The 25,805-nt window shown below is 40.6% G+C and overlaps 1 protein-coding gene across 3 annotated transcripts in view; it reads right to left on the reverse strand.

The window, feature by feature from the left end:
• Positions 1-13,586: 13,586 nt before the first annotated feature.
• Otulin (OTU deubiquitinase with linear linkage specificity) overlaps positions 13,587-25,805 on the reverse strand; it is a 31,477-nt gene continuing 19,258 nt past the window's right edge. For 2 of the 3 annotated variants that reach the window (XM_046468282.2, XM_058570739.1), the window contains exons 5-7: positions 22,284-22,409; positions 18,140-18,409; positions 13,587-15,593 (exon numbers count right to left, since the gene is read on the reverse strand). In XM_046468282.2, coding sequence (XP_046324238.1) covers positions 15,399-15,593; positions 18,140-18,409; positions 22,284-22,409 — 591 coding nt within the window. In that variant the 3' untranslated portion in view covers positions 13,587-15,398. The remainder of the gene's footprint in view (positions 15,594-18,139; positions 18,410-22,283; positions 22,410-25,805) is intronic. The other variant, XM_058570738.1, reaches the window with a different exon arrangement.

The following is a 25,805-nucleotide window of genomic DNA, read 5'->3' on the forward strand; positions in this document are numbered from 1 at the left end:
CATGTGTGACTATTTCATGCTTCTGGGGTTACAAAGCAAAATGAAAAAGCAAATCCTTTCTCATCAAGGGGAAATCAGCTAGCACAACTCATTATTGTGCAATTAGGACATGCAATTTTAACTCCAGAGATACCTTTAGTGATAAAGATTAATGGGCCATCATGTTACTTTGGAGTTCCCAAGAATCTGAGAAGCAGCGCAGTCCCCTACCACAGCTCAGGAGCTGGGATTCTGTAATGCTTCTTCATACATTTTCTTTACCTTGGCTGCTGCGACATGGCCAAAGAAGCATCTGAACTCTGAAGGCAGAACCCTGAGCTGGCATGTTCTCCCGTTTGCACCAAGAATTTCATCATCCAGATAAGGAAAGGGGAGAGGGGACGCTTCTCTCCACTCCACAGTCACAAGAGGCAACCCTTCAAGGCTGCTAACCCAAGCAATGTTCCAACATGTTAATTTTTGCACAGATCACTCAGCTGACAGATTCAGAAGAGTGCTGTCCCTGTGAGAGTCACATGTCAAGGACTGTGGAAGGACCAATCTCAAACTACAAGGGCACAAAGCTGATTTTCATCTAAATGCTAAGAAATAAGTTTGGGCCACTCAGAGCATAGCCTTAGGTAAGGATTTCCTGAACACACTGCACCTGTAAGACTTCAGAGAACTGAGCAAACAGAACTAGATGAGGCTGCTCCAAGAAAGTCATGAAAAGATTGGACTTGCTGGCCACAGGCTCAGGGAGCACTGAGATTTGCACATTGGCAGAAAACCCTCATCCATTGAGGCGTCTTCTTTGACACTCAAGGCCACTCGTTTATATTGCTGAGTAAAAGTCGGTCACCCTACTTGCTTCCTGCATTGGGCCTGTTTTGTGCCAAAGTTACTCCTCTGGTTTTGATTTGGGTTTTCAGCATTAGCAGGTAGTTTTGCTCAGAAATGAGACACTTCCTATAAGAAAAGATCCATCAGATGAGGCTCAGTGAAATCTGGATGCAGCAGTTGCAGCACTTCCTTCTTCAAACAACCTTGGAGGTGCAGGGGACCAGACGCCCAGGAGGAAAGGCATCTGGGGCTCACTAGGGAGTGATGAAGCTGGGGTAGGTCTTCAGACTCCAGGGGTAGCTTCACTTGCAGCCCTTTCTGGATCTGGCAGGATTGGAACAGTTGTGACATCCCAATGATGGGAAAAGTTATTCAATTTATCTTTAGAGGAGGAAGTGAGAAGAGTCAGCTGCTCCCACCCTGCTAATTATTCCGCTTGGGGATCTCTTCTTCTGAAGGGGTGGGGCATGGGAAGAACTTTTTTGTAATACTCCTTTCTAAAACTTTGTCAATGGCCCTTGACTCAATTCCCGCTCCCCCACTCAAACTACAGTGGAGAATGACAATATGTGTTGCAAAGTAGAAAGTATATTGTTGCAATTCAGTTGTTCCCTTAAGACATGCATGTCTCAAGGGGGATGTCAATGCCCTGGGACTAATCCCCAACATGGCAAAAATAAATAAATAAATAGAAATCTAATTCAGTAAATCTGAATATACCAGCACCCAGAAAGAATATCATGTGCTGGTCTGTACCAACCAGCCATGGTTTCTGGCCCCTGGTTCTGCAGGTGAGCTACTCGCTAAACTTAGCATGAAGTCCTCATCCATCAAACGGGTACACAGTCCAGAAAAAAGGGGTCTCTTACATTCTAAGTTCTGGCCCACACCTTTCTTTGTAACTAAAGGTGCACTGCAGTGCACTACAGTTGCACTGTAGGAAAGCCGTGGGGGCCTCAGTGTTGATGTGCACACTGCACATTCAGCCGGCAGCTCCTGCCTACATTCTCCACACCACCACCTTCACACGGCCCCCACACTTTATAAAAAGTATTTGAACAGTAGAAAAGCAAGTTTTTGCGCAATGTGTTTGGTAAACATCCGAGATACTCCTCTGTGTGGTTATTTTGAATCTCTATTTCTGTCATTTGAAGCAGCAAAACATCAGGTGACTCATCAGCTGATCTAACCACACATAAAACAGGATGTAGAGAAAACCTGAAGGAAAACATAAGAAAAGGCCCTGTTGCCTGCCCTTTCAGAGGCCAAACATCCAAAATTACTACACAATGTGCAGCATGAGAGAAGCTACATTGTGCAATCAAAATAACCCAAATGTCACTCAGGAGTCAGAAAAGGTAACAAATTATATACTTTACTATCTGATTTCAAAAGGAGAAAATAATGAGATAAAGAGAACTTGCTTTAAGTTTAAACTTCGTTTTCTCTGCAAGGGAGGTTAAGGTCTGTGATCTCTATCTGTTGTAACTTTCTGCTAGGAAGAATGCCTACATCAAAAGAAAAAAAATATCTTCATAAGGTTCAAGTGGTTTCAGAAAAAGTATACCTGGTACCTTCAAAAATATTTAATCTTACTGATAATTTTTTTCTCTGCCTCCTTTGCAATCAATGAGGGTCTCAAAGACTTCATATATGCATACAAGTACTTTCGTAGGTGGCTGTGGGCTATACACAAGGTCAGCAAGTGTTTTTTATATGGTATCCTTTTTAAGTTAAGCTATGTAATTTCAAGTGCAGTTTACTAACTAAGACTTGTTATCAGCTTCTATAATATAGACATTTAAACAAAAGCACACAAAAACTAGGAATCCTTTCTCTTCAGAAATATGAGGTTTCTATAGTTAAAGAAAGGCAAAGATGAGAGCAGACCAGCTAAAAATGGTTGGACCATTAACTGTATAACTTCATGAAAATTCCGTGATATGGAGACTGGTCATAAAGACAGATGTTCCCAACTATGAGCCCTGGGCATGGTGGCTTTGGGGTTGGGTAGATTCCAGTTCCCTGAAGTTGAGGCCATAAACTGCAAGGCCCTACAGATTCAAAGAACCAGTTCTCAAAGTTCAAGTTCATACCATCCTCATCTCACAAAGCAGATACAAAGCAGACATCATCACCAATCACCCAGCACTCTACAGCATTGGCCGCATCCCACAAAGCAGGCCCATTACCCCAGGGTTGCTATATCCTCAAGGCTTTTGGTAGCAAATACTTGTTTCTTGGATTCAATGATATATTTTGTCTTGATAGGGTAAATCTCTAAGGCTGGTATGACCAAAGAGCCAAATAGCTTCACAAAACTGGACAGAGTCAAACTCAAGATTCTGTCCAGTACCAAAAAGCCCATGTTCATACACTACAGGAGAGCTTCCAAGCTGGAGGCCTCAGGCCCACAGCATGGCCTTCCATAGCACTTGCACCTCTCAGCCTTACTGGCCCATCCATCCATCCAAGGAGAGGCTTGAGCCACTACTGTAAGGCCTCTTCCTGGTCTAACATCCTACATGTGATTTTGTTTCAGAACTCCATATGAGATCCAATAAGGAAAAAAGAAATTACCTCAGTCTTCATTTCAGATCTGAACATTAGCAGCAATCTATATTTTTCTTTTTCCTTTTAACAAAATTAAGTCCACAGGGAGTCATTCCTTTACCTAAGGTGGCTGTCAGCCATATCAAAACTATGGGTTTAATTTAAACTGTTGAAATCAATTGCATTAAAATTTTCGTATAGCCTTTGATTAAAACTGACTGCAGGTCAGTGTGACTATATGCTTCATTTAAACAAGCATTGTTTATATATTTAATTGGAAGTTTTTCATTGTTAAGAACATTTATATAATTTTGTTTTTCAGGTTTTTTTAATTTGTACCCATATATTTCAATTAGGTTTTATATTCTAATTTTACTTTAAATAAAGCTTATTAAACAGTTGGCAGATAATATTGAGATTGCTTTCAGTTTCTTGATTTTCTTATTCGAATCATTAGCCTGTTCACTCACAAGTTACTTAATTCCTAATCCTGACAATTTTCCTCTTTCAAATTTACATGATATTAAAATTTGACCCTTTGCTTTGGTAACTAAAACTTCTGAGCCTTGAGGTAGTTCTAGTACTCCCTACCTTATTAAGATATAACATATTCCTTCAGATTTTATTCTGTATTAAAATGATTTTTACTTCCCATAATTTCAGTAATACTGAAAGTACTTCTCTGAGCCCCAACTTCTCCACACTCCTCTTATAGTGGGAATCCCAAAATCAGTTGAGTGTGAGAAGAGCAGAATCTGAAACCCCCCAGCCCACATCTAAGAGGCTTGCTCCTATCAGTCTTTATTTTAAAAAGTTTGTTTGTTTTTTGGTACTGGAGATAGAATCCAGGGGCACTTTACCACTGAACTATGTCCCTAGCTCTTTTTATTTTGGGGTACAAGGCTTCACCAAGTTGCCTTGAACTTGCAATCCTCCTGTCTCAGCTTCTCAAGTCACAGGGATTATAGGCATGTGCCATTGTGCCCAGCATTATTATTTTTTTGAAATACAATATCTTCATCTCAAAGATGTCTCTTATTTTTTCAGCCAACTCATAGTACATGAAGTGTTTTATTATAGATCTACACTCCCTAAGATTAAAAGCATCCCACTGACTTGTTCAAGATTGAAATTTTTCTTCTTTACTCCTCTATTACATCTTATAGTTAAAATCCAAGCTCTCAGTGCTTCTCTTACACTGGCCATGCCTTTGAAGTCTTAAGGTGCCAATTTTGTGTCCACCCACAGTTATGCCTCTCTTCGTGCTCAGCAATGTCAGGGTATGTTCTTGGCTGCCTTAAAGACAGCTTGGAGCTGTACCAACCCAAGCGGCATTAATTGTTCTGTGGGGAGCAGCACTACCATAAGGGGCAAGTATGTAACACCCACCCCACCCCACCCCAGACCTTCCCCTGTCGTCTCTGTCTAGATGAGTCATAAGTATCACCTCCTGCACAACCCATGCCCACCAGCAGAGTTCCACCAATGCCATAGCCATAACTATCTCCTCGTCGCTCTCCCCTGCAGCACTTCCTGAGTACCCTGTGTGCTCCCACTGGCCTAACCGTGGAGTTTTGCTCAGACCAAGCTTTCCTTTTTGACACTATCAAAAGCAGTGCTGGGGTAGAGGGGAAATTGGTCTTCCTTTATCTTTCTGCCCACTTACCTGAACAATGCAAGCCAGTAAATGCCATGTCAACTTCACAGTTCAGCACACTGGTGTTCAAACAAAAGGAACAAACTCATGAACTATGTGTGCATCCTTGTTCTGTCCCCCTGCTTAATAGCCATGCATCAGGTAAGTGACTAGTGCCCCTGAATCAGCCTCCTACAGCTTTTATGATCTATGGGATATCAAGATTTGCAGTGTGACTGGTGACAATTCAGGAAGACAGGTGGCTCGTCTACTCATCTTTCAAGTCACAGGAAAGCACTTCAGTCAATGAATCTGTGAATGGTTTGGTTTCCTTCAACAAAGAAAAAAAAACTAGAACTTTCATGAAACAAAGTGTAACCTTACCTCAGGTTCAGAAACCCTTGAACCCCAAGACCAAAATAGAATAAACAGATGGAGTAACTATTTTCAAATTTACATTACGCTGTACACCTAAGACTCCTGTCAGACTTTTCACCTGTCTTATGGAGAAAGTCCTCTGGGTCTAATAGCCAAGGAGAACTGGTCATCTGTGGACAGACCTTGCAAGTTCATGGTGATAAAGAGGACCTCCTTACCCAGCTAGTTCTACCACCTCTGCCCCAGATGCCTCAGACACCAGAAAACAGCACTCTTCCTCAGCCTGCAACTATGCCTCCCAATGCTATTTAATTCAGCTCTGTGGAAAAAAATAAAAATGGTCCACAGACCCCTCCCACCTTAGTTGGGAATCCAGTTCTACAGGCTTCCAGGGCCTTAAACCCAGGCCTGTTTCCATTACTAAACACACCCTAGTGATCAATCCCAAAGTCTGTTTTCCAGCCCCGACTTGTTCACAAGCTTCAGATCCACGTACTAAGTCACTTCCCAACATCTCCTCTGGGGGTTCCAGAGAGGCCTTGGTCTCATAGCCTCTCCCTGCACACTTCTTGCCCACCCCTCCCACTGTCTCCTGACTTATCAGAGGAACCACATCAGCAGCTGCCTAGAAACCTACTCCAGATCCAACCAGACCCTAATCCCTCCAGTGCTGCCTCCTAGCCTCTCCCATTTCCAGCTTCCCTCTGCAGTCCCACAGCTTATCTCAGATACTCCTGCTCACCTTGGGCCTGGCTGTTACAGAAGCCTCCAGACTGGTGTTTCTTCTCCAGGCTTGTTTGTCCCCAGGATAGGATGTAAATGACACCTCCTAGAGTTGTGCCGCACCCCACCTACACACCCATTCCCAGAAGTCCCCTCATTCCCCTGTCCCCTTCCTCTACTGCAGATAGTTCTAAGGCACCCAGCCTGCTTTTCTAGGCTGGCCATTCTTGCTCTGGGCATGGATGGTTGTGAGGCCAGCCTGGCACTTCCGCCGAAGTACATCAGCCTATCCAGGCTCTGTACAGAAAACAAGAACCTAGTCAGCATTCAGGATTAACAGCTACTGAGAAGCAAGAACATAATGGGGACTCCTGATGGACCAGCTTCCTGTTCCAGAGTCTTAACTCTCTATCATCCCCCATCCACAATGAGGGCAAAGGACTAAGGGATTTTTCAAAAAGAGAATTTGCAGAGATGGTTTCTTTGCAAAGATCTGTACTGGGTCCCACTCCACTCAAGGGTGTGTGTCTTAGGTTGGAAGGGACCTCTTAACTACTGAGTGACAGGGCTTTTCAGGAGCCATTCAGAGAGCTTGAACTGGCCCCAACAGTGCCGGGACTCGGGGGGTTGTTGTCTGACTCACCCGTTGAATCTGAGGGAAAAGGTGCACTGAGGCTGCCTTGAATAAGCCAAGGCTGACAGGAAGGGGTACAAATGCCTTTCTCTTGATGAGACCTGGCCACAGTGATCACCAGGTGGGCCTGGGGTCATCTTCAGGCCTGTCCAATTGGGGAAGGGGTGTGAGCAAGGCTCAGCAGAAAGCTGGGTTGTCACTGGATTCTGAGAAGCTGCCAAGGAAGAAGTAGGTCAAAGTACAGAGCACTGGCACAACGGGGCAGCTGTCAATGAGAGGCTCTGAATTGGGGACAAGAGGTGGGGGATAGAAGGGTCTCCAAAGATCCCTGAAAGTACCCCAAGAGAGGAAGAAAGAACATGAGCTAAGCCCTGCTCAGCTCCAGGCAGGGAGGCCAGTTTAGGACAACTTCAAGAGTTAAGACCTTGCTCCCTCCCTCACCTCGCCTCCCTCCTCCTGTTTCAACTCTGGAGGGCCAGACAGGGCGGCCAGCCATTAGTCGTGGCTCTAACACAGTTGGGATATTCCAACTTCTTAAGTAGAAAAGGAATATGAGTTTGCTCTTGAATGCTCCTAAATGTCCATGTACTAAAGGCTTGGTCCCCAGGGCAGGGCCACTGGGAGGTGGTGAATAGTGGGAGGTCTTTAGGTCATGGGGGCCATGCCCTGGAAAGGGACTAGAGAATCCTCATCTCTTCTTCCCTTTTGTTTCCCGGCCATGAGGCGAGTGGTTTTGTTCCACCACATGCTTCTGCCATGACATGCTGTCTCAACACAAGGTTAAACACAATGGGTCTTTCCTGTAATGAACTGGAACCTTAAAAACTGAGCCAAAACATTTTCTTTGTAAGTCGATTATCTAAGTTACTTGTTATAGTTGTAGAGAACGGATTAATACAAATAGCATTTGGAAAATTAATATGACCATAAGCTCTATTAACAGAATACTCAGCAAAGTCACAGGATGCAGGGGAAGTTTTCCCACCGACTACATCTTGAACGATGGAAAGATTAAAAAAAAAAAAGTTACTCTGTGATTTCATCCCTGGAGTCATGCACAGTTCAGCTCACTTGTTAGGGATGCACAAGAGCTCGGTGAAGGGTGGTGACCGTGAGGGAGGGTTGGTGGTCAGAAGGGAGTTGAGAGGGGTGAGCCTCAGCTGGATGATTCTTATTTCCCTGAACTTGAAAGCAAACCAAGCCCAGAGAAGGCACTCTAGTGAAAGGACAAAGGTAGTTCCACCTTTCTCCCCTGAATGTGCTCTGACCCCAGGACACCTACACAACAGCCCTCCCCCCCCACAGTCTACATCTTTTTTTTTTTTTTTTAATGTTTTTCGTTGTTGATAGACCTTTATTTTAAATAAAATATGTGGTGCTGAGAATCGAACCCAGTGCCTCACACATGCCAGGCAAGTACACTACCACTGAGCCACAGCCACAACCCCACAGTCTACATCTTTAAGGTTCTTTTCTTATCTCCAAAGAAGGACAAGCCCTCCAAGAACTAAGATAAGCTGATTTCTTGTTTCTTTCAACCAAAGAGCTCAATAAGAACCCCCAATTGCCCCTCAGTCTGTCTTCCCTTCTCACTGCTCCTATCCCTACAAAATCCCTCTTCTGTTAAATACAAATATAAAAGCCAAAGGTTGTTAGAACATACAACTGTTGGGTGAGGAACATGAACAGTTGGCTCCCAGAAAATGACCTGCAAATGGCTTGTACAAAATGTTCTACTTTACTCAAAAAGTAAAGAAACGCAAACTGAACTTCCAACTTGCAGCCCAGCAAAGATCAGAAAGTTTGATAAAGCTTGGTGTTGACTAGGACCTATAAATCAACAGGACCACTCTACAGGGTAGTTTGACAAGAGGTTTCAAGCACACACTCAAATTAGGGAAGGAGAGCAATGTAACAGGCAAAGAGTATAAATAGGCAACAGAGCCCAGACAAAAGGAGAAGAAAACAAGAGAAAATGCAGAATGTCCAAGGTTTGGGCAAGGCAGAGGGGTGAATAAAAACATATTGGATAAATACCTGCTTGTTTAACCACACTAAAGCAGCTAAGCAGCTGGGCTTCTCTTTACCATTTGGAGGTTGTAAAACCTTCAGAAGGGCTTCCAGAAGACCCACTGTCAGGACCACAGTTTTTCTCTCCACTCCCAGGGTGAAAGAAGGTCAAGGAGGAGGAAGTGCTAGAAGCACTGGCCTCAAAGTTGAGCTGAGCACCATAACTCAGACAAGTAGAGGGAGAAAGTGTATTTATGTGCAACACTGAAAAAGCTGATGAACCCCCATGAATGGGACAGTGAAGGAGAATGGTTTGTTGTTGCTGCCCATTACCAGCTTAACACTGTTTTCTAGAGGATGCCCAATCCCTAGCCAGTAGGTCCTTCAGAAGTCCAGCACCATTTTGCAGTACTTCAGACTCAGCAGTTCTGTTTTTTTTTTTTTTTTTAATATACTTTTTCGTTGTTGATGGATTTTATTGAATTCATTTATTTATATGCGGTGCTGAGAATCGAACCCAGTGCCTCACACATGCTAGGCAGGTGCTCCGCCACTGAGCCCCATCCCCAGCCCCTCAGCATTTCCTTGACTATGAGGAAGGCACAACTCTGCAGGCTCATCCTTCATCCTCTGCTCTTGCAATGCCTGTGAACATCTGGCCCCATTTTTAGATTATTAACTTCTTTCAGTGACATCCTAACTCATATACAACACATATTAGTTCTTGCTATTACATTTCCAGTAGCTGAAATGGTTACAGCTGGCCTCGCTCAGCAAACACAAGCAAGGCTGGGTCAGGATTTGGGCTGCAGCCCCGCTCTTGCAGGCTCTAAATCTATTACATGCTGGCATCTCACTTAATCCACACGAGCATCCAAGATAAGACGACTATGCAAGGTAGAGTTGAAGACATTGAGATTTAAGGAGGTTCAGTAATTCACCCTCACTCAACCCTGCTAGAATCGAGTAGTGGGACTGCTCATTAATCCAGGTCTAAGTCCAAAACTGTGCACCGTTTTTGAAGGTATGTGCTAATCACTTCACCTCATCTAACTCTATCTCTGCCCAACAAGGCCTCCCCAGAATTGATTCCTGCACTCCAAAGCGCAGGAGTGAGATCAAGAGTCACTGACCTGGACACCACAGGCTTGCCCGGGGGCGCTGGAAAGTTAAAGCATTAGATCACAGTCTGCCAAAGTCCTCAAAAGCAGGCATTTAACTACAGTGACACAGCCAGGCTTCTGAGTTTTATTTTTTGAGTTTATTTTTAGTTATTTATTTTTACAATCCTCAGCATCCAGGTTTGCTAAAGGGGATCAACAGCAAAACCCAAGAGTAGGAGTGGCCCCTACAGTGAAGACGAGAGACTCAACAGGTGACAGGAAACTCTTGCCCTATGAGCCAGGAATCTGGATGAGTTTGCCAATGAGAAGTAAGGCCTCAAACTGTCCAGAACCTCAGGGGCATGTTTTTCAAAACAGGAGAAATTTTTGGCAAGTTCAAACATCTTATAGTGTAAACAGAGGAGATGATGTTAAACAAGCCAGAGGCTAGCAGGGTTGGGTTCCCACGGGTGCTCTCCCTTCACAGCAGACTCCCCCATGGAAGAAAAACACCATCAACTCTGGCAGAAGTTACAACATTGGGCTGTTATCCTCCTCAAATCCATAATATAGAAAGTTAGAAACTGCCAAAAGCAAGGTACCAACACCAAAAGAGTATTACAAACATAATAAAAATGAGAAGAGATATCCCTAAATACATTAATTCTGGCTGTGTTCCCACACTGAAATACTCCCAAGTCATCACCATCACTATGGATTCCTGAGGTTCTTCTAAAAGGTGCTGTATTTTTAGCACCACTTATGTGAATATAAATCAAGGCATTTTTCAATATATAAGTGAAAGTTCCTAAAACTGAGTATAAAAAATTATTTTGAAGTTATAATTAAGCTCAAGCACCCTTGGTTACTAGGAATATAATTACCAAGACTGTGGATATTTTGAATCCAGTGTTCTTTCTTTGTATTGACCCATATTTGACAATTTCATTCCTGACCCAAAATTACACCTAAGAAATCAATGGGCTTAACTGAAATTAAACTCCAATCAGTGTCCTCCTCCATTAATGTTACTGAAGCCTCTGGGCATTCAAAATGCTATAAGGAGGCCTGGGAAGAGAGACATAAGAAATGGCCTACTGATATGATGTTTCAGAATGATTAACATGTTTCCAGACTTAATGGCCGCCACATCTTCAATATACATACCAATTCATTTTACCATTCCCAATTATAAATTTCAATTTACTGTTTAGAAAAAAAAATACAGAATCACATGGGACAGCTCACATCCACCCTCTCAAAATACTACTACGTCCCAAGCTATGGGGCTACCACCCACCTAAAGAAAGGAATGCAGTGACTGTAGGCCAGCATGGGTACACTCAAAAAAAGGTACCCACATACCTCTTCTGGTAATGGCCAAACCCACCAGGCTCCTACGGATACTACCTCCAGGAAAAGCCCAGGGTAGCAGATGGCCAAACCATCTGCCAATTGAATTTGATGCTTTTCATGGCTCTAGGTTACAAACTGAATTACAAGACCATTAAATCAATATTATAAAATCAGTTGCCTATGTCCTTCCCCACAACCTCACTAAACCACTGCACAAATCAGTACGGGCTCCCTGGTCTCTCCATCGCCCTAGGAGAGATCACAATGTTTCCCAAAGAAGCTATGCATTAAAGACTATACTTCTCTTAAATAGAGGATTTACATTTTAGAAATATGAATTTGTGGAATCCATGCACATAAGTCCTCCCATTCATTCAGATTCTTCTCTTTTTAAAACCTAAGCACAGGGCTGGGGTGTGGCTCAGTGGTAGAGTGCTTGCCTGGCACATGTAAGGCCCTGGGTTCGATTCTCAGCACTATATAGAAATAAAATAAAGATATCGTATCCACTTACAACTAAAAATATTTTTTTAAAAAACCTAAGCACAACTAAAAAGAACCAATTAAAAAGAAAAAAAAAAAAACTAAGCACAGAAGATCTTACCTTCTGTGTATTTACTGCTCTGTTATTATGACACTTTAAAGGTTATTCTAAAATCAGTTCCTCATCCTCACTTCTCTTCATAGTTCCTTAGGCCATATTTTTTATAGCATTCATTTAAAAAAAAAAAGAAAAAACTATTTATTTATTTATTTTTATGTGCTGCTGAGAATGGAACCCAGAGTTTCACATGTGCTAAGCAAGCACTGAGCCACAACCCCAGTCTCTCCTTAGGCCATTTTTAAATTACTTGATATTTTACCCTGCCTTGTTATACTATTTGGGGATTTTATATGTTTCACCCACATTTCAGATTCACATGCAGTGAAGGCTTTCTATTTATTTTTCTAGCAGTCACAGATCTTAAAATTAAGGCATTTTTTGTGCATACCAGAAGTGATTCCCCCCTGGTTTATGCTTCTGAAAATATTTTCTGGTCTTCAAAGGGGAGAATCTGTAAGTACTGCTTAAGAAAAACACATTAAAAAATGACCAAGCCATGTTTTAATATCAAAAGAAGACCCAGCTCTGTAAGTCCTATGTATATGTTCAGATGGCAGGGGCACTATATCATTAAAGATGACACTGCACCTCAGTCATTAACTGGAAAGTCTTCATAAAAGTAAACTACTAACTCTTAGAACAGCACCTTGGGATGAGGGAAAGGACAGGAAGAACAACACAGAGCCTCTAACCAAAGGAAGGAGGAGGGAAAAAAAGATAAAGCCCATAAAAATCTACAAATGCTTTTTCCAAAAGAGGTGTTATCAATTCATTTGGCCTGAGATTTTACCTGATAAACTCTAAAACTAGAGGGGAGTGGAACAAAAGGATTCAAAACCAATATTTGCTCTCCTTAACCAAGGAAAACATCTTAGTAGACATTAAGAGAATTTATTATAGTGTAATAAAAGTATAAGTGGCTATATAAAGAAAACAGGATTAATCCTGCTCTGTGTGCACTTAAAACATTTTCATTCTAGAGAGAAGGAATGGTGACACTGCAGACCAAACCCCACATATGCTCAAATCACAAGCTGGAGACCATAGCTGCTGCCTATTCCCTGATACTGCCATCACTGATCCTAGTGCAGAGTGGATGCTGTACATCCAGTTCAGGCGAGGAGGAGAATCTGAAAATGTTCTGGAAAAGCAATGTTAATTCCATGGGACACGACACAGAGAAATGCTTTCAGGTTTAAATGTGCCTTAAAGGAGCTCAAAGGTTTAAGTTCTGCCAATATCTCTAAACTTCTGAACTCTTGCAATATAAACTCTTAGAAATTAAGCATAGTGTAGTTCTCACTACCTTGCCCTCTTCTAGAACACCATACCATTTTAAAGATCCCTCTAAGTAGATTATCCTCTTGAATCCATTTTTATCTTAATTCAATTTCTATACTATTGATGTCACTCCACCAGCTCAAGACCAAAAATGAAAAATGAAATTAAGACTCTGAACAACTAAAATTGAATACTGCAACCAAAAAAAAAAAAAGAATTTTTAAATGAATTAATCATTTCTATTTCATTAAGTACTATTTCTTTGAAAGCTTTCTTTTCTGATGTTATTCTGCTAAACCTGGATGACAGTCTGATAGCACAGTGTGAGAAGGTCTTTGGACAATAAGCAACATAAAATAACACCCCCTTTCAAATTTTTACCAATGTGGTGGCTAAAACTACAATTTCGGTAGATTTAAATATAAAATGTAAGCAAATTGCCCAGAAGTCCAGTTCAAGTTCACTAAGATTAGAACATTTTCAAAATGCATTAATCATGAGGTTTAATATCGTATTATTCACATTCAATAATGTATATGAACCAATGGTCAGATTCAATATATCCCAAGGGCACAAATCCCTATTGCCAAGTATAATCTAAATATTTCAAGCTGTGCTCTAAAAGAATGCTCATAAATGAATCATATAGTTACAAATACTAAACTTGTCAAAGCCAAGAAGTCATTATTATTACTTTAATTGGGCTTCTAGGTACCTCCTTATTTAAGATACCAATGTATTTCACTGTGAAAAGCACAAAGCCTCTCTAAAGTATTCACATACATTTATAGAATCTGATTCAAAATGCTAATTGATACACGTCTAGTAAAATGTGGTGAATATCACCAAGTAGGTACTAGGAAAAGTACTAATGTAACAGTCTGAATACTTTGTGCAGGCTGAGCTTTCTTAAGACTTAATTTTTTATTAACAGAGACACAGATTTTCAAAAGTGTAGAAAACTTATTAATCATATTAAATTAGATCAAATAGATTTTAATTATTATAAAATAAGCTCAGTACTTGAAGGAAACATCAACTCCACAAATGTTGAGCCAATTCAGGTGCCGCCAAAAGAATACTGAAGAGTGATGTGTCTGGTTCACATGAACAATGACCACAGTACACATCCCTTGCAGACCAGCTCAGCAGCACTGTCCCCTTTAGCAGCTCCAGTAAACACCTCGCCTGTGCCCAGCAGGTCATCACTGCTTTTCTCAGGCCACCCAAGCCAAATCAAGGACACATGTGGCTCAGCCACCCTTCTGCACACTGTTGCTTTAGCTTGCTCAGGAAAAATCTCAGGTTGGTTGCTGTTATTTATCCCCTGCCAGCAGACAGGGTATCAGCCCATTACATGGATCTGGCAATGATGCTACCCTTAAACACCGCATGAAAAGGGCAAGAGAAGATCAGGAGCCCAGCTTGTCCCCACCTCTGAACTCTGAGCAGTGACTGAAATCATATGACCTTAGATTCCTCCTCTAAACACATGGGTGGATATAAACTCTGTTTTAACTATAAAACTGTGACTCTTTGGAACTTTAGAATAATTAACAGCCCCTGACACTGGAGTACAACTACAAGAAACATTCATCCATGCTAATAGGGACCTGGTACCATGTCCCAGACTCTGGAACATTGGGGACAGTAGACACCTGTAACAATCACTAGATTCCACTGTATCTCCTCCAAACTTGAAAAAAGCCTCCAAACAACCCACTCTGGGGCCCAATTCTTCATCTTCTATGAGACCATCTGCTTAAAATAGCATTACTTAATATGTAAGTCCGAATCACTGCTCATCCCTCCATAAGAAGATGAGAATATCAGAGCATGGTATGACTGTGCCATTAACAAATCTCCCAGAATTATACCACTTAAGCAGACTGCATAGAATGATCACTACAGACACCCATTTCCACCAAAGAAAAATTACCATCTTAAAACTTAAAAGCCAGTTTACCAGTAGAGAGAATTTTGACTTGAGACATGAATATATTCTTCAAAATGAGTTTCCTCTAATACAAAAGTATCTGCTTTATGGAAATGCAGTACGCACTTTCCAAAGGTATGCTCTGAAGGTCCCAATGAAACACACTGGGTCCCAGATAAGGGAAAACAGTTGTTCTTATTATGAAAAGTTAGTCTTCAGAACACCCCAGTCCAACTTGGCTCCCAGGGGCCCAAGAGTTCTCACAGACTGTTCTTAGAGACCAGCAGAGGCCTGAGGCCCAAGCTGAGGAGCTGCCTGTGCACTTTTGCCATATCCTCAGACTGTCCAGGCAGGTGAGTCTCTCACAGACTTGTCTCCTCACATACTCTGACAGGGATATTATAGTGCCGATCATCCTCAGCGATGAGGGTCACCACCGGCCAGTCCTTGGGTGGGTCAGTGGGATAGACTGTAATGAACTCTTCAGTGTTGTACTTGGAGAGCCGGTACACCTGGATGGTATGGCGCACAGCATAGGCAAGAAGGAACATTTCAACCTGTGGAGAAAGAGCAAATGGGATTCTTAAGGAAGCCACACCAAAAGACGGGGTCTAACACCATGTTCCATCTATTACCCTGACCACACACACAGTAGTGGCTTATACTGCAACCTTTTTCCTCCTCTCCTTTGGACTCAGTCCCAATTCTTATTTTAAAAAAAAAAAGGAGATAGTCAAGAATGGATCCTACATTTGGTAATACCCAGAATATATAAAGAATACTTACAACTCAACAATTAAAAAAATATAACCAGAGGCTGGGGTTGTAGCTCGGTGGTTAAGCGCTTGCCTCACGTGTGAGAGGCACTGGGTTCGATCCTCAGCACCACATAAAAAATAATAAATAAATAAATAAAACAAAGATATTAAAAAACATATATCTCTAGCTTAAATACTGGGCAAAGGATTGCAAAGACATGTCTCCAAAGAAGACATGCAAGTGGCCAAATTAGCACATGAAAAGATGTTCAACATCCTATGTAATTAGAGAAAAGTAAATCAAAACCACAATGAGATACCACTTCACACCTACTAGAATGGCTATAATAAAAAAGCCACGGGCTGGGGTTGTAGCTCAGTGGTGGAGCACTTGCCTAGCATGTGAGAGGTTTGATCCTCAGCATCACATAAATATAAAATAAATAAAGGTATTGTGTTCACCTACAACTTAAAAAGTAATAAAAAAAATATTTTAAAAAGCCAGATGACAATGGGGAGTGACTCCTTAAAGAATACAGGGTTTTCTTTGGGGGTGATGAAAATATTTTGGACTTCATAGAGATGGTGATCCCATAGCACCATAAATGTACTAAATGTCAATGAGTTGCATACTTTAATGATTATTTATGTTATGTGAACTTCATCCCAATTTTTAAAAAAAGATAGTCAAAATGCTGGTAAAGATGTGGAGAAATGGAACACTAATTCATGGCTGGTGGGAGTGTAAACTGGCACAAACTATTTTAAAATGCAGTATGGCTATTCCTCAAAATGTTCAACAAAGGATCACCATCTGCCATAGCAATTCTACTCCTAGGCATATAATCAAGAGAACATGTGTCCACACAAAAAATCATCCCTGAATGTCCACCGCAGGATTATTCCTAGTAGCTAGAAGGTGGAGGCAACCCAAATACCTGTCAAAACTAACAAATGAATAAATACAATACTTTCATACAATGAGATGTTGCTTTTCAATAAAAAGGAATGAAGTACTGATCCATGCAGCAGTATGTGGATGAATCTTAAACACATTATGCTAAACAAAGGAAGCCAGTCACAAAATACCACACAGTATATGACTCCATTTATATGAAATGCCCAGAATAGGCAAACTAGAGACAGAAAGTAGCTTTGTGGTTTCCCAGAGCTACACGGAAGGGAGAGTAACTGCTAATGGGTTTGAGGTGTCTTTTGGGGGTGGTAAATTGATCTAAAATGAGACTGCAAGTGGTAGTTTCAAAACTTTAAAAGGGTGAACTTGTTGATATGTAAATTACATTTCAAGAAAGCTGCTATTAAAAGAATGGACACTACTGTAGAAGACCTTGTAGGATCTCATAAAGGACTAACTTCAGTCTGACATGCAAACCACACTCTCCTAGGCTTTTTATTACAAAGTATTAGCAATGGTTCAGGAGATGTGAGCAACCCACATTATGCATACAGATAATTTTTTTATATTAATCATCCTGCCTGGCCCAGCAGTGACACACTGAGAAAAACAATGGAACAGATTTCCACCCACCAGGATGACTCAGCGGGAACTCAACTCAGCTCTCTACTCCTTGCAATATCTGTCCTGGCACTCGGGCCTTTTAGGAAAAAGTGGTATGAGAGTCTGCCGTGTAAGGAGAATGGGGCAGCCTCAAGGGTTGGCTATTCAAGGTGTGGTGACTCAACTATTGCTTTAAGAACAAGACTGTTATGGGCATCTATGTAAACAAGACCTTCAAATGGCTCCTCCACATGCTTCATTTATGTCTACCCTTCCAGAGCCAAGGGTACTAATTATATCCATCACCCCCAGAAGAAAAGTCCAGAATAATACTGTTAATGATTATAAAACAGGACTACACATCTTCGACATACCTCACTTGAAAGGGGAGAGACATACCTCACTTGAAAGGGGAGAGCTCAATTCCCCTCCTCTTGAGAGTTGAATGGATTTAGTGACTGGCTTTTAACAAACAGAATATGGTATAAGTGCCTGTGTGAGACTTCCCTGCTCTCTACGTGGACCACTCTGAGAAAAGTCAGCTGCCATGTCATGAGGACACCCAAGAAGCCCTATGGTAAGGAACCATGCCCTCCTATTAACTGTAAGGACTAAGGACCTCTGTCAAGAGCCATGTCAATAGGCCATGGAAGTAGATCCTTCAACCCCAAGGAAGACTGTAGCCCCAAATAACATGATTAAATCTATGTGACCATCGGCCACAACCACCTAAGCTGCTCTTGAATTCCTGACCTACAAACACTGAGATGTTTGACAGTTAACACTGCTGTGTTTTGAGGTAATGCACTCCAAAGACACAACTCACCTGTTCAAGGCCACCAGTGTGTCCCACCTGGTTTAAGTGGTTCCTCAGTAGCTGTCCAGGGTCATTCGATGTGTCCCGAGCAAACAGGAGCACAGAGAAAAATGGTACTTCCTTTCCCTTCTCTTTATCATCATATAGTTCAATGGCTCTGTTTAGCATTAGAAATTTTACAGCTTCATAGAGGCAGTATTCCTCTTCTTCATTTGTGAACAGTTCATCACAAGCCATTTGCCTTGCTTCAGCAGTTCTCATTTCAGCCAGGCTTGCCCACTACAATAAGGAAGTTATGTAATAGTTAGAATTTTTGTTCTAAAAATCCCTGGTATACTTCCATATTATGAATACAGAATTATGTTCAAAAGTAGGGACTATAAATCATCCTAATGTGGCCACAATGTTTTTAAGTTTTAGATCAATCAATGGTACTCTTAAGATCACACAATTCCTAGTTCAGCCTTTCCCCCACTAATCTAAAACAGAAGCACAATGCGATAAGGAGAAGCCCTGGGCCACGGGATGAACTTCTGACTCCTCTAACATCCCAGGGGATGAGACTGAACTAAGCAGGCAGAGATACTAATGAAAAAGCTAACGTGTCTATGTGAGGCCTGTGTGTGGAGCTGTATGTAGTAGGGAGCTAAAACTATCCTTTGAAGGGTTTTCACAAACAGTGACCACCCAGAAACAAAACCTACCATCTAAAATGGAAGATGGCAAAAAACATTGTGGGATCTTTAGCTTATTAAACTTACCCTCTAACCTATTAAAAATATACATGAGCTTCATATTAAATAAATCCATTCTGACTCCTGATTAAGAATAAAGCAGAGTATCAGGTATTCAGTTAGTATAGGCAAACTTCTTAAGTGAACAAGAAAACCCTATAAATATATGTGCTTTTAAGTTATAGTGAATGAGTAAAAAGATGACAATATAAATAACAGTCCTTATGAATAATCAATAATTTGTGTACCTTTCAAAAGCCATCAGAGATTTTAAATTCAACAAATTTTAATGGTAATGACTACACAGAACCCCCCAAATATTTAGGTTAAAAGCTAGAACATGTTGTCCACATTTCATATTTTCTATAAGTAGACCAAGTTGACAGTCCAGAGCATGGACCTGGAGTCAGAGAATCAGGATGGAAACAAGGCCTCACCACCAACAACTGATGGCTTTTGCAGAGTGTTTAACCAAACTCTGGGCCTTAGTTTCTTCATCTATAAAACAAGGCTGATCATAACAACACCAACGTCAAGGTTGTAGCAATAAAACAACCTGTGAAACTTAAGTGTACGTCATGGCACAGAGGACAGTTAGTAACACTGGCTGAGATAATTAATGAATAAGTTTAATGTGATTACAAATTGGCCTCACCTAAACAGTCCCAAATATGAAACTTTAATTATAGTAGTCATACCCAATAAAGCAAAAATAGCATTTCACCAGATCCTTCTTATTACCTATAGCTCTGCTAAGCACTCTCCCACTCACTCACACAGGGCCACAGCCCTGCCCTCAACCTTCCACTGACCCAGGAGTGAGAAGGCACAGGCATCCAGTCCCCAAAAATCCTAAGTTCCACTCCAACAGGTAATGAGAACAGACCCCCTCTTCCTTTCTCTCTCCCACTTCTTTACAGTGGAAGATGAAACTTCCTTTGACAGTGTACTTTCCAGTAAACATTTCTTATCTTTGTATTAAAAACTAAGTTTGAGAAAGTCAGGGCCCCAGTTTATTCATCAAAAAAGCATTAACCAAATGTCTATTATGTATCAGGCTTGCTGCTAAAGGACTAGGTGCAAAGGAAGAAATAGGGTGTCTCTCGGGGATTTCAAAGTTGAACAAGGACAGAGAGACTAAATTTGAGTGAACAGATCACCACTTGAGGTGATGCTAGGAAGAACCTCTTTCTAACTTCCCTTTACCTGACCGCTCCTTCCACCAACAAAGCCTGGAACAACTGATGGGCCCTAAGCTCACTGTACCTAGGAAGGGAACTCCAAGTTGCTCAAAGCAAGCAACTGAGAAGTCAATGCAGGCCCACATACACGCAGGACATCTAACTCAGAGGAGAGAGCAAAATCACAGGGAGAATTTTAAACACAAAATTTAAAACACCAGGAAGCACAGACCAAGTTCTCCCAGAATTGTCTCAGACAAATTCTTAGGACACTTTTCAAACAATTAGTTATGAAATCTCCTTATTGAGAAGTCACTGGAAACAAAGTAAGTATTTAAGATATAGGGATAGAATATTAAACCATAACTGGGAAGAACTTAATAAGCCTGAGTTAGTTTTACTGCTATATAAGAAATATGAACTAAATCGTATCTCTGAAACTTATAAATATGAATTAGAACAAAGATTATATTTGTTAAAGTTTACCTTTAAGAAAGTTAAACATATTGTTATAGATACACTAGCATACAACATCTCAACCAAGAATAGATAATGGTGATATTCCTCCATTTTACCAAAGACCTCATGGGAACAGTTTGCATTCACTTAAAAATTTGAGATTCCATCTTACTCCAGTCAGAATGGCAATTATCAAGAATAAAAGTAACAATAAATGTTGGCAAGGATATGCGGAAAAAGATCCAATCATACATTGCTGATGGGACTGCAAATTGGTGCAACCACTATGGAAAGCAACATGGAGATTCCTTAGAAAATCTGAAATAGAACCACCATTTCACTCAGTTATCTCACTCCTCAGTATATATCCAAAAGACTTAAAATCAGCATATTACAGTGATAGAGCCACATCAATGTTCATAGAAACTCAATCACAATAGCTAAGCTATGGAACCAACCTGGGTGATCTTCAACAGATGAAAGGAGGTATATATGAATGGATATAACAGAAAATTAGGTATATATACACAATGGAATATTACTCAGCCATAAATAAGAATGAAATGATGGAATTTGCCAGGGAATGGATGGAACTGGAGACTTTATGCTAAGTGAAATAAGCCAATGCCAAAAAACCAAAGGCCAAATGTTCTATACGATATATAGATGCTAACACACACTAAGGGTACAGGAGGGAAGAATAGAAATCCATTGGGTTAAACAAAGGGGAATGAAGAGAAGGGAGGGAGAACAGGATAGGAAAGACAGTAGAATGAATCAGACATAACTTTCCTATGTTCATATATGAATACACAACCAGTGAAACTCCACCCCAAGTACAATTGCAAGAATAGGATCCTAATGAGAATAAGTCATACTCCATGTATGTATAAAGTCAAAACACACTCTGTCATGTATATCTAAAAGAATAAATTTTAAAAAAAAAATTCTAAGTAGTTATATAGATAATAACGCCCCTATATATCAAAGTATATGAATTGTAGAAAAGCATATTGATAGAATAAAAAATCTTTTATTCTTTTTTTTTCCCCATTGGATTAGTTTATTCTTATCATGGATACAATGTAAAAGTGAAAGACAGCTATTCATGCAAGAATAAAGACAAGTTTCTGGAACAATATTTGTAAAGAGTAAAGTGTGTGTGGAAATGGGCACTATCATCAAAGGCATGTTAATTAATTAGAGGGCCTTTTTGAAAGAGTAGTTGACATCAAAATTTAAAATGTATATATTCAATTCATAAAGAGCTAAAAAAAGTAATGTATACTTGGATATATCATATGGTATCATTGTGGTTTTAAAATGCATTTTAAAATGCAAATGAGTGGTGTCATGTTCTATGTATTCTGCATCTTTTTTATTATATATTGTTCCAAAAAACTTGTTCTTAAAAAAAAAAAAATCATCTAAAAACTAGCCAATTCCAGCCTCTAGAGTCTTGAGCCAAAATAAAATTCTTTTCTTTCCAAAATAAAATTATTTTCTTTATAAACTAAAATAAAAATAAATAAATCGGCCAAGGGTTGCTTGAGACAAGAGTCTTGCTATGTTGTCCTGACTGGGCTCCAGCTCTTGGGTTCAAGCAATCCTCCTGCCTTGGCCTTCTGAGTAGCTGAGACTACAGGTGTGCACCAGTGTAACCTGCTCAGCCAAGAGCATCTGATAACCCATTGAATAAAGACTAAGAACTAGTATGCTGGGGAAATCGGGAGTAAGAGCTCTACACTAGTCAGAGGCAGGAAACCACACTGTCCAAACCTTCTTCCTTAGCAAGGTGAGGGATTCCTTAATTTTTTCAACCAGGTCCTCGCTCTTCCCATCAAATTTCAGCCCAAGTTTCCACTGCTTGATCCAGCTGTATTTGTGTATCAGTTTTTCAGGTAACTAGAATAGCAAGAAACAAGAGAGATAAAGAGGTGTTAATCTTCCAAGAAAAATCCATCACTTGATTCAAGCTGGAAGAAATCATGAAGCCTATAAAACCTTTTTTTCCAGAATTAATTCCTGCAAGTCTGTCATGTGGGTGTAGGCTGGAGGACCTAAATATTTAAGTCAGGAACTTAGGAAGTACTACCATGCAGCGGACTACCAAAGAGAACAGTGCTTTTGGCTGACATACACAGGCAGAGTCCTGCCTGCATGACACCAACCACAGCCAGGCATATTCCTCAGCAACTGTAAGGATGAGCTAATATAGCACCCATACTTCATCTTTCCTGAAACCTGGGCTCACTGGCAGCCTTCCCACCACTCCCTAGTACACTGCTCAGGAAGGCACTCCCAGGCAAGGGAGGTAGTCTTGGGTAAAATCAAAACCTGCTCCTTTCCTACTAGGAAAATAAAGCCTAATCTCTAATTCCTGAAAAAATTCACTAAAAAGGTGGAAAAAATATTTTTGTTAAAACAATATTAACACATACACTCAAAATTTTAACAAGCAAAGAAACAACAGTATTTAGTTTAACTGCCTAATGAATTCAGTAAGATTTAAAGAAACAAAAAAGACAACAGGGAATAAACAGCAGGAGCTAAAGGAGCTGGGGTTGCTTTATTCTTTTTCTTTTTGACTACCTTATTTTTGAAAGAATGACCTCTAAACTACTATCATGATGATTTCTTTCTTTTTCCTTGGTTCCTGGAGTATTTATTTGGTTTCCCTCTACTTATCAATAAAATCTGCAGTTTGAAAGGCAAGCTGAGACACACTGGTGACTGGTGACCATGGGAAATTAGACTCTCCCAACATCCCTGGGTGTGTCGGGAGAAAAATCATATAATTAGGCTGCTATAAAAATTTAGGAAAAAAAAAAAAAAAGTTCACTTTTTGGTCAAAAGTTCATTAAAAAATAACTGAATCCTCCAGCATCCTACATTGAACTTGTTTAACAGTTATAAATACAGTCATACAGGAAGCTGTGTGTTCCTATCTAAGACTTAAAAGACCTTTTCATGTATGGTAATTCTGGTTGCACCTTCTCAGTCTACAGCAATCATGTGAAACCAAAGTGGTTTCATTTCTACAAAAAACAGAAGCACAATAGGGATGTAAATGACTCCACTGTTACAATGATGGCGACCTACACCACTAGCTAAGCAGAAGAGCCATCATCTTATGACCAACGACCCACCTAGAAACTCTAACAGCATGTCCTGTACCTCAGCAACAAGGGGACCCTTCTGCCAAACCTTCAATTCAGCCTCAGAGTATTCACCAGCGTCTAATGTGCCCTCAAGTGGCAACAAGATGAAATCACAACTCAGCACAGAGAACTATTTTGTTCCATGATGTGGAACATACAAAAGAAAATTAAATGTAGTATATAATACATAATCATATGATCTATAATAGCAATATAATCATAGTATAATAATTATAATATTGATTTACATTATTAATATAATATATAAGCTCTGGGTTATTTTCTCCAACCTATCTTAATGCATTTGTGTCACTTCATTGAAATACTTGAAGAATTGAAAATTTGGGATTTAAAACAGCTAAGCAGAAATTATTGGCTCCAAAGATGTGAGAGGAAAATGAGAGTTTAAAAGGCAGTCAAAAAAAGACAGCTGAGCATCCTGACACCATACAGTTATCTAAAAAGCAAGTACAAGAATCAACTAAAATGTAAAGACCGCAAAGATCTAACCAACCACACAAAAGAACAAAGTCAGTTCCTCATTTCTTTCACTCATTGGGCAACCTGTTGCTAAAATGATAATCCTCCTTAGGGTTATTTCCATATACACGGGGTCAGCATGTCCTGTATCTCAGCAACATGTGGACTTAAGAAATTTTTTAAATTGAGACCTGAAAACTAAGGAAAAGAATAGAGGTGTTAGAATTACTTATTCAGAAGAAAAAAAGTGAATATAACTTTAAATGCTCTCAGGAGTCAAAACTCATACAAACCAAAAATAGCCATCCTTTTATACTACACAGAGACAGGACTTTTGTAAGAATAAAGGAAACTTAAGCAAGAAACAAGAACCGAGTAAGAAACAGTGATTGTAAATATTCAAACAAATATTTGAACAGTGAATACATGAGTTAGGCTTCACTTCATTTATGGCTGTTGAACAGCCAGCTTTTCTCTAGCACGTGCCTATAATTCTTGACATCATGATAGAAAGGAAATAACAAAAACATGTCGTACCCAAAATGAACTCACAAAAAAAAGCTTCGGTATCTTGCCCTAGCAAACACTGTGACAGGACCCACTTATTCAGAGACATTCTAAAACACAGCAAACTTAGAAACAAGAGAGTCCCTGCTATAAAGAACACCCCCTGCTCAGGGATCAAAGTGCTACCCCAAGTTTCAGAATAGCCAGACCTAGCCATCTCCAAGGTTGGGGTCAAGGTCAGATGATTAGACTAGAGTCAAACGTGGAGATTGAGATTTGGACAGAAACAGGAACAACAAGCCCAGGCAGCGACAGGAGATAAGGAGGCAACTGAACTGTCAGGAGGGGCAGGAAGGACAAAGCTCAATTCACAGGCAGGGAACAGAGCAAGGCCAGTGAAGCTGAGCACCAGCTCAGTCCAGGGTCTCTTCCTGAGCCCAGATTCAGGGGACGGTTGCTCCGTCAAGCTCTCCTGTTTCCTGAAACCAAATGATGATCTACAAGAGAAGGAAGATGTCAAAATCCAATAAAAAACACCTCTCAGTACAAACGAAAGCAAGATAACAGCTAACTAAAGGTTCCAGGCCTTACACACTTGCTCACTCAAGGAAGCTGGACTCAAGAGTGGACTGTCTCAGGGAAGAGCTGGTGGAGGAGCCAGAGAGAGAAGGGGAATGGGAAAGCACATATAGGAGGTCCGAGAGATGACCCAAGGGATGACCAAGAGGAGGTTAAAAGCAGTGTTGGTCAAGCACAACCAGACTAAGTCTACATATCCTTTCCTTCCCTGACTGGCACCTCAAATACAAATCCCGTGGTGAAAGTGTCACCCATCAGGCCTCAGGAGGAAAATAACAAAAAAGAACCTGTCAAGAAAGTATTCAAACCGTGTTAAGTTCTAGGGGACTAGAACATCAACACAGGGGCAAGTCGTCTAGGTGGATGAGAGCAAAAAAAAGAGTTAAGTGATTGTTTTCAGTGGACAGTCAGCAGAACCAAAGTTCAATAAATGTAAATACTGAACTCACAGGCAGGTAGAATGAACCTTTTCTCTTTGACACAGGCCTCTCAGCATTCAACAAAGCTTAGATGAAGAAATACCACCCCTATGAACAAATAATTAGACTGTGTTCCCAAGGGAAAAATATACTGG

The sequence above is a fragment of the Marmota monax genome, unplaced genomic scaffold (genome assembly GCF_021218885.2).
Source record: "Marmota monax isolate L192 unplaced genomic scaffold, Marmota_monax_Labrador192_F-V1.1 WCK01_AAM20220418_F8-fsc00120, whole genome shotgun sequence".
Lineage (NCBI taxonomy): Eukaryota > Metazoa > Chordata > Mammalia > Rodentia > Sciuridae > Marmota > Marmota monax.